Here is a 14,119-nt window from a genome sequence, read left to right on the forward strand (position 1 = left end):
GAGAAACAAATGTTTGCAGTGTTGCAAGTATTTCACATAACTACCTATCCATGAACAAATCGGAATAAGATTTGGCAGGCTGCCTGAACTGGGCTTGTGTAGACCAGGTTGGGCTTTCTCATGTGAGAGCACAAGTATCAGGTACCCGCACATGCGCCTGCAGGCCAATTTGGGATGGGTTTGTTTTAACTCAGTGCACTGCTAGAGTGAGAGGGCATAGGACCAAGCAAGTAGGATAATCCCCCAGAAACACAAATCTCAAGTCCCCAGTAGCCACAGTATAAGGGTTTTTGAGTGTTACATGAGGCGAAATCGTCTCTTCTTACAGTTCTCAAGTGTCTCCAATCCTTACTTAAAGTATCAAAAGTCTACAGAAGCAAGAACAACCACTGCTGCGAATCCCAACATTGGTTTGATTTAAGCTAATAAATGAAGAATTCCATTTCCCATAGTCACATCTGCATCTGGGGATGTGACTTTGGAACTCAATGACCCTAGAGATTAAACAGGCCACAAGCAGACCATTTGCATAAATACAGCAAGATTGACATCTGTTTCCAGTCACCGGCTTCAAGGTCCCCAATGCAAGAAATTGAAATGTGTCCAGAAAACTCTCTAGAACAGAAATGGAAGGGAATTTTAACTGCAGTCTCATTTCAAAGCATTGAAGTGAGTATATTTTCAGGTCCTAAGAAAAGATCAAATTAACTTCATCAATTTGTAAACTTTTGGGCAGTCTGGCTGACACCGCCTCTAGAAGTGGGAATTCTTTCTTAGAAATCAGCTAAGCCGACCAGGTGCAGTGGCTCAAGCCTGTAATCTTAGCACTTTGGGAGGCCGAGGTGAGTGGATTGCCTGAGCCCAGGGGTTTGAGACCAGCCCGGGCAACTTGGTGAGACCTCTTCTCTACAATATCTCAAAAAAACGTAGCCAGCCTGTAGTTCCAGCTACTTGGAAGGCTGAGGCGGAAGGATCGCTAGAGCCCAGCAGGTAAATGCTGGGGTGGCCGTGAGCTTGCCACTGCACTCCAGCCTGAGCAGAGTGAGACTCTGACTCAAAAAAAAAAAAAAGAGAGGGAAAAAGGAAAAGAAATCAGCTAAGTCCTTAACCTCTGTCATACTGTTGATGCCCCTCATGGTACAAATAGTATCTCTGCATCATATTTCTCTTTCTACTCTATAGACAAAACACCCAGAGCACTGTCAACCATTTCATGAGGTATCTTGAAATTCTAAAAAGAAAATATGAAATTGATTTCCATTCATTCTCATTTATTAAATAAATGGAGGTATTTGAGACTATGAGACAGGAAGGAGCATGTAGGGGAAGGAAGGAAGTATATAAGATAAGCCAACAAGAAAGTACAGGGAAGTCCCAAAGCACAGGAATCCTTGCCCTGGCCTGTTTCTCACTTCTTCTTTCACCTGCCTCCACATATGGAGTTCTCAGAAAACAGTGGGGTCCCAGGATGCTCAAATTTTGAAATATGAATCCCTCAGGGATCTTGTTAAAAATGTAGATTTACAGACCCTGCTCTGATCTACTAATTCCCTAACAGAAAGCTCAGTACCTGACCATCTCAATGAGCCTCCTGGAGATTCTGATGAGGTTGTCCAAGAATCACTCTTCTGGAAACATCATAGGCCCATTGGTTCTCTATCTTTTAAGTGAGATGATGGGCTCACCTGGGCATCTTGCTTTTTAAAAAAACTTAAGGCTGGGCTTGGTGGCTCAGCCTGTAATCCAACACTTTGGGAGGCTGAGGCGAGTGGATTGCCTGAGCCCACGGGTTCGAGACTAGCCTGGGCAACTTGGCAAGACTGCGTCTCTACAATAAATCAAAAATTAGCTGGGTGTGGTAGTGCGCGCCTGTAGTTCCAGCTTCTTGGAAGGCTGAGGCTGAAGGATCGCCGGAGCCCAGCAGGCCGACACTGGGGTGGCTGTGAGTGTGCCACTGCACTCCAGCCTTGACTCCGACTCAAAAAAAAAAAAAATTAATTAATACAGATGCCATTAGTGCAAGACTACCGATATATCACTTTTCAGGTAGATATTTTCCTGAAGATTCTTTCATTTAATGCAAGGTGCTTTATTGTTTGTTTGTTTCTTTCTTTTTGAGTTGGAATCTCACTCTATTGCCCAGGCTGCAGTGCAGTCTGATCCTGCTGCCTCAACCTTTCAAGTAGCCGGAACTACAGGCACTACCATGCCCAGCATTTTTTTTTTTAAATTTATTATAGAGACGAGGTCTCACCAAGTTGTCCAGGCTGGTCTCAAACCTGTGGGTTCAAGCAATCCACTCGCCCCAGCCTCCCAAAGTGCTGGGATTACAGGCTGAGCCACCGAGCCCAGCTCAAGGTGATTTAAGGACATGGGTATGTATGATGAAGATTATTTAACAAATAATTGCAGCTCACATTTATTGATGAGATATCAATGAATACATGAGATGGGCTTAGACTAATGCCTGATACATTCGTATTTTAATATTATTAGCATTCTGTATGCAGTTCACAGAGAATAAGCAATTTAATTCCCATAGCAATTCTATGAAGTAGATATCATTACATCACCATTTTACATATGAGAAAACGGAGGCACAGAAAGGTTAGGTAACTTGCCCAGGGTCATTTAGCTAGTAAGAGACAAGGCTGGGGCTGGAATTCAGACTTCCGAGTCCATGTTCTTGACCTTCACATAAAACTCTGCCATGAAGGAGTTTTTGTTTTTGTTATTCAGATGATCCTTCCACCTCAGCCTTCCAGGTAACTGGAACTACGGACACACATCATCATACCTGGCTGATTTTTAAAATTTTTCATAGAGACAAAGTCTCACTATGTTGCCCAGGCTGGTCTCAAACTCTTGGACTAAAGCAATCCTCCGGCCTTGACCTTTCAAAGTGCTGGGCTTACAGGTGTGAGCCATCGTGCCTAGCTTCTCATGAAGGCTTTTAAGTGACTCAAACATCCTCTTTAGACCTAGGAAACCCACGAAAGTAGAACCAACATTCCCTCCATGAATACTCCCGGAATCATATCACCCTCCCCTACTAAAAGGGAGAGCATCCCTCACTAGCTTGTTCTCCTCTTCACCTTTCCTCCTTCCCACGACCAAGTAAGGACCACCTCTGGCAAACAAAGCTGCTCCTAGGTAAGCCGCTAGGTTAAACAAACTCTATGGTAGAACATTAGGACATTCCCTATACCTAATCATTTTATACAATGTATTTTCCCCGAGTTTTACCAAAAAATACTGTATTTCTTAATAGTATGGCGCTACACACTAGGAGCCAGAATGAGTAACTTCATCTAGCTTTACATTCAGCCCCTTCAGAAGTGAAGCTGTGTTATAGTCAGAAGAATTGAGAGGGACCAAGAGGAGAAAACTAAAAAATAAACACACACACACACACACACACACACACACACACACACACACACACACACACACACACACACACACATATGTCCCCAACAAAATTGTTTTCTTTGTCTAAGACTCAGTCTTTCTTTTCTTCTGGCTTTCCTAGCAGGGAGGAGAGAGTTCCGTTCCACAGACATGGAGGTTTAGGCAGGGTTCTGCCTGACAGGCAACGTGGTATGAGGGACATCCACGGGCCTTGAAGACACACACTGAGCTGGGTTTGAATCCGGGCTCCAGCACTTACTAGCTATGTGACCTCGGGCAGGTTGCTTAACCTCTCCAAGGCCACCTTGCCTCATTTATAAAACAGGGAATGGTAATAGCTGCTTCAGAGAGCAGTTAAATTTAAATGAGATCAATAAAACATGCAGTACAGTGACAAAAACATAAAAGGTAGTCAATAAAAGGGAATAATTGTTATGGTTAGTGATTCAGGGACACTCCTAAACATGCAACTATTTATTACTTCAACCAACAAGCATTCATTGGACAACTACCCTCTGCGCCCGTATCTGTGAAAGAGAAAGTTTAACAGAGGATTCTTGAGCTTTTTAAAGGCAATTTCTCTTTATTTGAAAACTAACCTGTGATACTCAAAGGATCTAGCATCAGAGGAATAATTCAGACAAAACAGGTTCGGTCACAGACACAATAATCAGACAGGGGAGGGAAACTTAAGTTGGGTGTTGACCAATGAGTAAATTCATTTCACTAAATTATAACACAAGGACCCACATACACAACTCACACACGCGCACAGACTCGACCTAAAACACCCACTGGACATGGTTGATTCCCAAATATCTGTGGTCAGCCCAGACATCATTACTGACCTCCAGACCCCAAAATGCATCTGTCCCCTGGCATTACATAAGGATGGTCCTCAGAGGTCTCACGCCTTCCACGTCCAAGACATTGTTGGGACACAAGTTAGAATGTGTAGCAATAAAGAAAAGAGGAGATTTTCTGAGTAAAGCAAAATGAATTCCAAAGAAACCTGACATCTGGATTTATAAGCAGGAGGGCAAAGGAGAAATTGAAGATAACAGCAGTAGAAACTGCCCATAAATTACATACATGGGTTGAGGGGAGGAAGCGTACCATAAAATTTGTACAGGGATCTCAGCAGTGGCTTTCAAAAAACACAGACAGCTTTCTGTGGTCTCTCTCCCACAGAATGAGATAATTGGGCAAGCAGATAAATTAATATGCCATGAAATGCTATAGAATGGTGTATCTCTCTGAGGGAGAGGCATGGGGTTTTATAAAGCCTTGCAGACTTGGGGTATCACCAAGGTTACCTTCTTACTCACACACACAGAGCCCCCAGACAGACTCATATCATGTGGCTACTCAAGAAAACTCTAACTATAAGGAACCCTGGACAAGCAGAGCTACTATATTCCTCATAAAACAGGAACCTCCACATGAATTTCTCTCACAATTGTGAAACCTCTTCCACTCCATCTTTCTAAACTAGAAACTTCAGAGTGCAGCACTTACTCCCTACTAGTTGCCTCATTTTGCTGACTCTCAGTAAGATTCCCTACTTAGCCCTTGGTTTGTTATAGAGAAACAAGGCAATAAAAGTAGGACAATAATAATATAGTATTTACTGTATTATTTCAAGCGTCCCTCTTCTCTCTCTCTGGCAGTGCCTAGCACAGAGTTGGCACTCAGTAAATGCTGAATGACTGCAGAAAAGAATTGTGTTTTGCCATCCTACTAGCAGCCTTCATCTTCTCCACTTCATCCTTCACATTACTGGCACAGCTATATTTTTTCTTAAAAAAAATAAATTAACTATAACAACAATATCATCTTGCCTCAACTCCTTCACTGACATCCACTGACAATGATCAAGCCCTCATCCCAACACACGACTAGAATATGAGTCATTTTCACTCCAAATTTTTCTTCTACAACTCACACTGGAAACTACTCTAGCCAAAATTTAACAACTTTCCTCTGAGCCACAGAGAGCATGGAATTGCAATTTCTTTCTCCAAGAGCTTTTTCTTTTCCCTGTAGTTAGTAATTGTATTGCTTTTCCATAAGCTGAGCTACTTATCACTGCACTTGCAATTCTCGCTCTCTCAAATGCCCTGCCTCCTCTTTAGAGGGAAAATACCTGCTCACCAATAAGAACAAGGTCACCTCTGCTCAGCTTTCTGCCTCTCCCAGAACCACGCACTCCCTTATCTTAGTCTCTAAGGCCCTCTGAAAGTGACCCAAATCACTGTAAATAGCCACCATCCTCCCCAACTCTCTTTGATGTCCTCAAGGGGCCAAGATACGCCTTGCTCTTCTTCATACCGCTAGCCCTGTACCTGGCAGATTGGAGACTTCATTCAAACAACCATTTTTAGTAAATTCTAAAAAAAACAAGAAAGGAAAAGAAAAAAGAAATATACAGAAAAGAATAGCACAGCGCCTGGAAAATAAGCCTGCACATATACAAAAAGCATAAAATGTAATACATTTAGCACCTCCAAATAAGAGAAAGAGGAAGGTTATTTATAACATTATTTTGAAAAAGCTGTTTTGAAAACAGATGGACAAATATTTGAAACAAGAGATACACACTTGAGCCATATTCCAAAATAAACTCTCGATGGATAGAGGGGTGACATATAAAAAGAGTCATAAAAAGGCAAAGCAAAACAGAATAGAATATTTATAAGTATTCTGAAGAATAATATGTTTTTTAGCTTTAAAGCAGGGAAGAAATAAAAATGGAAAGATTGACAGTTCAGGATTCATACAAATTTAAAATTTGTCCAGTGGAAGAAAAAAAAAAATCACAGAATTAAAATGAAATGAAAAACAACATTTTGGAATTCATTTGCCTAAAATATGACAAATGGTTAATCTCACTACTACCTAAAAATCCATTCATATTTATAAGAAAAACAATTTTCTCAAGTGGAATATAGTAATAAAACAACAAGAATTAAAGCAACTTGAGGTTCTGTTTTAAATTGCAATGAAATTAGTCTATTTAAATCCTCTCAAAAACTTGTGAGAGCTTTTTGGGGCTCCACAAGAAGGGTCCTGTCCACTGGGGGATAATTTCCCTGAGGAAGGAAACTGTTCCAACCTCAGGCAGCTGCCTCTTTTTAGATTCCCAATACTCAAATATCAGAGAAGCCACTTCTAGAGGCAAAGCTCTTGCTACTCTTTGACAGCAGGGATTGATTTGCAATTAACAAAGGTCATTTGGGAACTTTTGCCTTGGGGCTCAGAATCTACAATGGTGCCACTGGTGGCTGCATTATGGCCTATGGGCAAGTTCTCAAGTTCATCTCAAGACCCACCTTCAAATGCATCCAACATATAGCTGTCAGAACAATCTAAAAAGCCAGTGTGATCATGTCATTCAGCCTAGGTCCCCAACTCTTTCTCTACTGTACTTTAATCCCACCCATCTTGTACTTAATTTTTTGCATAGATTTACACGTATTGCTTAATTGAAATTTTATTTTATTAAAACCAAACATATATAGTCTCACCCCACTTCTGTAATCTGAATAACAATGATTATGATACTATTTTGATATTTAAATTTTAGACATTTTCAATTGATTTTCTGTTATTGAAGATGAAAATTTAATTTTCTTACACTCACACTTCACACACACAACTTGTCTCCTTCTTCTTCCTATATGTTATACTATGATTTATTTTTAAATCAATATGTAATACTTACATTTATATGACTACAATATATTGTTCACAGCTGAGCCACAGAGTATACAGAAGTGCAATTTCTTTCTTGGGGATCTGATTTTTTTACTGAGTTAATAATTGCTTTGCTTTTTCACAAGCTTAGTTTTTGGTGTCTGTCAGTAAACAGTCTATAACATTCTGAAAGAATGATTTTTTTAAAAAGTTTGCATGCAGTCAAAAATACAAGGCAATCAAGCAATTAAAATCTCCCTCCCCTTGGAGACATACCTCCTGGAGCCCTCCATTCTCCTGTTCCAATGTGGAATCTTAGCTTGCTACAAAGCTGTCATTCTAGGCTGAATGACCTTGGACTGTCACCCTAAAATATCCCTCCATCCTCTTTATAGGATCTGCCTTTAGTACTCTCCTGTTTGAACCTCCTCTTTCCTAGATCCTACTATCACTTTCCTTACTTTTACTGGAGGATATGCTTGAGTAGCTTCCTGAAACAGATGCAAAGAAGGTAAAATTGTGGAGACCCTACATTTATGCATTGTATACCTTGTGCTTCCTCCTGGCCCAAAATATTCTATGGCTGACTATAGAATTCTATGTTGAAAATCATTTTTTTTTTTGGTCCAAATTATTTAGGTATTGCTCCCCTCTTTTCTAGCTTTTAATGTCTCTACAAAGAAATCAATCATATTTGATCTGCATTTACTCTCTGAAAGCTTTTAGGACTTTGACTTATACAAATTGTTTTGAAATTTTACATTTGCACTTCTTAATATGAATTTAGCTTTTCTCCTTTCATAAACTATGAAGGCACTGGTGGGATCGTCTCATCTGAAAGCTCACATCTTATGCTTCTGAAAAATTGTTCTTGAATCATTTATCTTTTGTGTTTTTGTTCCCTCTCTCTCTGATATTCCCATTAGTGGATGTTGATCCTACTGGACTAATCTAATTCTTTTTTAATTTTTCCTTTCTCCTTTTTTCTGCCTTTCAGATGACTTTCCCAATGCTATCTTCTAGCCTTTTACTGAGTTATGTATTTCTATCTAATTTTTAACTTCCAAGATTTATGTTTTACTTTATGATTAATACCTTAATATATTTATTTGCTCCTGGCTTATAAACAAAACAACACATTCTATGACCTCTCTGTCATTACAGTTTTAAAATGTGTGGTGTGGCCTCCAAATGCTTTTTCTGTTGTTGCTGTCAATGTTTGTTTTTTTAAGTCGGGGTCACACGCTGTCATCAAGGCTGGAGAACAGTGACAGGATGATGACAATCACAGCTCACAGCAGCCTCAACCTCTTGGGCTCAGGCAACACTTCCACCTCAGCATTCTGAGAAGCTGAAACTTCAGGTGTATGCCACCACATCTAGCTAATGTTTTTTTGTAGAGACAGGATTTTGCTTTGTTGCCCAGGCTGGTCTCGAACTCCTGGGCTCAAGCAATCTACCTACCTCACCCTCTCAAAGTGCTGGGATTACAGGCATGAGCCACCATACTTGGCCTGTCAATGTCTTTTATAACAGAGACTCTGCTGAGATTTCTAGTGATACTGCCTCTCCTTTCTTATTTTAGAGTAAGACAGCTTTATGCAGATGGAAGGAGTTTTTACAACAGGCATGTCATACTACTACTAGTAGTAGTTAACGAGCAGTACCCAGCCATTTGGGGAGTACCCCAACTATCCATTCTACCGACTTTTTCCTTAGGCTGGATGGCTTTCTCCAAGTGGATTCTTCAAACTCTTGCCTAAGAGAATGGGAGAGCCTTGAGGGGTAATGATGCCAGAAAGTCACCCCATTTATTATGCAACCTTATTATCCTCTGTCCTAGGCTACCTCTATGAACTAGAGCCCAGAGTTCAATTTCTCCAGGGAGCAAACCTAGGGCAGGGAAGGGCAGGCTCTGGCTGTGCAGAGTTGAAGAAAGGACCTGGGGATATACCTATAATTCTGTTCAAATCCACCTCCCAGACATCAGAAATACCCGGCACCTCCAGTCCTGAGTCTCTGGGTTTCTGACTGGGCTGCATTTGTTTGTTTCTCTCCACCTCTACCCACCTCGCACAGAAGGTTAGTTCTCAGCTTCACCCAGCATGCACTGTCAGCTACCATGTATCCATCCTCTTTTCATAGTCCAACATTTTTTAAGTGTCTCTTTCCTGCTGTCATCACCTAACCTGTTGAGTTTTCCTTTATGGGTTGCCAACTTCTCTATTCCTTTACTACCATTTTGGAAGAATTTCAGGAGAGGTCAGATGTAAATGGTAAGAGCAAGCCATCATGTTATGCCTCCCTGAGCACACCACACCATATTTTTACTTATAACCAGTGTATTCTTGCTGTTCCCTGACCTGGTCTGCCCTTATCCTTCCCCCATTTTCCACTTTCTATCTTTTACTGGATCTTCAGGCATCATCCTAAACAGAAAACATCCTCTTTTTTTTTTGTCAGGGTCTCACTCTGTTGCTCAGGCTGGAGTACAGTGGTACAATCACAGTTCACTGCAGCCTCGACCTCTTGGGCTCAGAGTAATTCTTCTGGCTCAGCCTCCTGAGTAGCTGGGAGTACAGACACGCACTACCATGCCCGGCTAATGTGTGTGTGTGTGTGTGTGTGTGTGTGTGTGTGTGTGTGTGTGTGTGTGTGTGGTGGGGGTGGGGGGTGTATGTGTGAAGGCGAGGTCTCACTATGTCTCCCAGACTGGTCTTGAACTCCTGAACTCAAACGATCTTCCTGCCTCAGCCTCCCAAAGTGCTGGGATTACAGGAGTGAGCCACCATGCCCAGACATCAGGCAGAATTTCAACCCCTCCCTTCACATCCTGTGTATATCTCTAGATTGGCGCAATATACCACATACAAACAACCCCCAACATCTTGTACTGAACATATCTGTCTTTCTCCCTAGACAGGACAGTAGGCAAGGACTGTGTCTCATCCAATATTCCATCTCTAGTGTGGGGGAAACCATTTGGCACATAATAGGTGCTCAATAATATTTGTTCAGTTGGCCCATTTCCAGGAAACTCCAAGCTGAAGGCATTTTCATTTCCATAGGATTACACAAAATAGGGCCACGTTTATTTGCCAACGTCCAAATAAGAAAGGCTAATCAGAGCACCAGGAAATGAAAACAGCCAGATGTTTTCAAGAGCAAAAGTCCAGAGACACAAAATAGCTTCCAACAAGAGTGACGTATATTTTCCTAGTGACTCAAAATGAATATATGCTTATTAGACAGAGAGATTTAACGGGTTTCTCAACTAATGCTACAAATTTAAATCCATTTAAGATAATTTTCTTTATCTTGAATCTGTTTTTCTCAGAAACTAGGATATTTAACTGGCTTGTACAAAATCCATTTGATAAAGAAATAATCTATTCCAAGCAAGGGCACACTTTAAATGAAAAAAAGAGAGACAACTATAAATCTAATAGAAATACAGAATCTCTTTGAGAAGCCAAGGTGAAATCCTGCCTAGAAAATAGGGGCTTTTTTGCCAGCATTTTTACTCCATTCAATCTCTTTTCTCTGTTTTACAGGCAGGAAATAAATAATTCTTAAATCTGAGCACACAGAACAAAGACTTCCCATAAGCCAATCAAGATGCAACCAAACCTTTTAAAAGGTAAGAATCTCATATAAAAAAAGCATAAGTTGAAAAAATAACAGGATGCATTTTCTCACCTATCAACTTGGCAAAGCATTTTTTTAAAGGTTAGTACCCAGTATTGGAAGGGTCTAGTAAAATTCTGATAGGAATAAAATTACTATACATTTTCTGGAAGAAAATATTACAGTATATATCAAGAGCCTCTAAAAATATTCATGCACTGTGATCGAAGGATTATACCTTTAGAAGTGTAGATTAAGTAAATAGCAAGTCAATACACATAAAGATGTAAATGAGAAAATATTCAACAGAATGTCATATATAATAATGAAATATTGAAAATTCCCTAGACGTCCAACAACAGAAATAGATTATAGTTATTAACATCAAACAGACTCAAAGACAGTACATTAAAACTTTAAATGCTGCTGCATCTAAGTAACAAGATTTTGGTGCTTTTTTTCATTTAAAACTTTTTGTATTGAAGATCTCTCTATAGGTTTCTGGGTCATTTTTATAACAATTTAACTATTTTATTTATATTTTATGAGCAACAATCATACTAAGTGTATTGATTAGAGAGGAGACTAAGATTTTTAAAACTCCCCTAAAAGTTACAAATAATATGAGAAAATATCACAAACTCAGGATCTACACCCATCCACATGACTGAGTAAGCTCCTCTGAATGACTGAATCAGAACTTACTTGGTGGGACGATAATCCGGAATGGAGCGATCCAGTGAAATTTTTTCACTGAGGTAGGAATTGTAGCCATACTTCTCATGGGGGCCCTTGGCTTTTTCTTCTTCAGCCGGGGAAAGGGTCGCAGGAAGGCCCCCTTTGCCCCTCCCACCATAACCTTCAATGAGCCCAAGGGATTTGGATAAACCTAGAGAAAGGGAAGGAAAAATAAACATTTGAGAACCACCATACCATGATGTGTCACTTATCTCAGATATAGCTTCAACAGAAGTCTTAACATCATCTGTCACAGAAAAAAAAGATGGCCTCAATTTATCTATCCCAGGTATATGCCCTGAACACACTTCTTCTTTTTTTTTTTTTTTTGAGTTGGAGTCTCACTCTGTCGCCCAGACTGGAGTGCAGTGGCCACTCCCGGCCACCGCAGCCTTGACCTGCTGGGCTCCGGCGATCCTTCCGCCTCAGCCTTCCAAGTAGCTAGAACTACAGGCGCACACTACCACGCCCGGCTAATTTTTTGATTTATTGTAGAGATGAGGTCTCGCCTGCCCAGGCGGGTCTTGAACCGCGGGCTCAAGCAATCCACTCACCTCAGCCTCCCAAAGGTGTGGGATTACAGGCTGAGCCACTGTGCCCGGCTGAAAACACTTCTATTGAGAGGAAGATCAAGGCAGCAGTGAGTTCTGGGGTTAAAGTCTAGTTACCAATTAGCCTCCTCTTTCCTCTCTTTTAGGGAACTAGGGTGAGATGAGGGGTTTCAAGAGGAAGAGCCCACCTAAATTGGGAAAAAGGAAGACCAAGGAGGACACAAGAAATAGGAGAAAACTGGGGCCATTATTCACGCCTGTTTTCTTTTCTCTGTAGGGCAATCACAGCGAGGTTAGATACGCCAGGAGGAACTTGGTACAGCACAGAATAAAAACAGCAAGTAACAGATAACTGCCAAACTGCAGGTGTTTTTCGCTTCATTTGAAAAGAGAACGGCATACAGATTGATTTTATCCCGAATTGAAAAGGTATAACAGACTGCCATGGCTCTTTAGCTAATGGCTTTATTTAAATTTCATCTAAATGGCAAAAAAGAAATACAAAATGTTTGAGAATAAATCACAGAGAAAAAAACTAAAAACCATAAGGGGGATAACTGTGCCAAGTAGAGAAAGAGGCCTCTGTAACAAGCCTCACTGAGCAACTGCAAGTTCCCAGGGTTGTGGCAGGCTTATACCTATTATTCCATTATAGGATAAACAGCTTGATAGGCAATTTTTAAATCCTAGAGTTACGGCAGGTTTTGCTACTTAGCTAGAAAACTTCTGTTGCTAAGGGCTCTCATTCCCTTTTGCTATGTCAGATGCTCAAACTACTCAGTATATACTCGCACACTTGTGCACAGAGGGACACACACACACACACACACACACACACACACACACACACACGACACTATCCATGTAAATGCTAGATATCCAAAATCCAGCATTTCATTGCTGCTACTGACAGGAAGAATTGGACCAGCTCCCCTGGCTTTCATGGTGGACAGCCTGTATGGCCTAGAAGGATCCAAAGCTCCCAAGGCATCCCTAGGCAAGTCAAAGGCCAAAAAATCTGCTCTGGTCATGGGATGGTTCTTCATCACATAACGGCAAGGCTTGTATTCTCTTTCCTGCTTCTCCAAAAATAGAAATTTGTTTTCTGCAAGATCAAGATCAAAAGCAAAGGTTGAGCAAGCAGCTGAGAATCAGCGTCAGATGAACACCAGCCTGAGAATCATTTCCACCGCCCAATATGCTCTTCAGGAACCCTGACATCTTCTCACAGCCACCATCCTAACAGAGACCCCATCAGCTGACAATGAGATTACTACAGCACTTCGTACCTGCTTCCTTGTCTTTAATCTCTCATTCCACAGCCATGTGTAACAAGTATTCCAATAACATCACCTTAACTGTGCTCAAAACTCTACAAGGACTCTTCCCATGTTGAGTACAAACACCTGTGCTTGATTTTAATAATCACTCGTGATAGAACATTCCTGGGGAATGCAAAATGGTGCAGCCACTTTGGGAAACAGCTTGGCCATTCTTCAAAATGCTAAACAGAGTAACCATACGACCCAGCAATTCCGTTCCCAGCTATGTACCAGAGAGAAATGAACACATACGTCCACACAAAAACTTGTACACAAATTTTCACAGCAGCACTCTTCATATTAGCTAAGTGTTCATCAACTGATGAACAGATAAGCAAAATAGAGTATATCCACAACAAAGCGATATCTGGCAATGGAAAGGAATGAAGTAGTGAAACATGCTAGAACACAGAAGAACCTTGAAAAAAATCATGCCAGGTAAATGAAGCCAGTCACGAAATACCTCATATTGTGTGATTCTATTAATACGAAATGTACAGAAGAGGCAAATCTATAGAACTGAAAGCAGATTAGTAGTTGTTTAGGATTGGGGGAGGAAATGGGGAATGACTGCTACTGTGTATGGGGTTTCTTTGGGGAACGGTGGAAATGATATAGGGTTAGACCATGGTGATGGCTGCACAACTTTAGGAATATACTAAAAGGCAGACAGCACTCAGAAAGTGTCCTCTAGCCACACCCCGCTTGTATTTTTCCACCATATTTTAAGGAGGAATTGCATATTTTTTTTTTTTTTTGAGTTGGAGTCTCACT

General features: G+C 40.8%; 1 protein-coding gene across 1 annotated transcript in view; it reads right to left on the bottom strand.

The window, feature by feature from the left end:
- Nucleotides 1–14,119, bottom strand: part of LOC103256735 (putative polypeptide N-acetylgalactosaminyltransferase-like protein 3) — a 233,767-nt gene that overhangs the window by 63,961 nt on the left and 155,687 nt on the right. The window contains exon 2 of the mRNA XM_008054506.2: nt 11,440–11,623. Within this exon, the coding sequence (XP_008052697.1) occupies nt 11,440–11,623 (184 nt within the window). The remainder of the gene's footprint in view (nt 1–11,439; nt 11,624–14,119) is intronic.

The sequence above is a fragment of the Carlito syrichta genome, unplaced genomic scaffold (genome assembly GCF_000164805.1).
Source record: "Carlito syrichta isolate Samal-C Ts95f unplaced genomic scaffold, Tarsius_syrichta-2.0.1 Scaffold295060, whole genome shotgun sequence".
Lineage (NCBI taxonomy): Eukaryota > Metazoa > Chordata > Mammalia > Primates > Tarsiidae > Carlito > Carlito syrichta.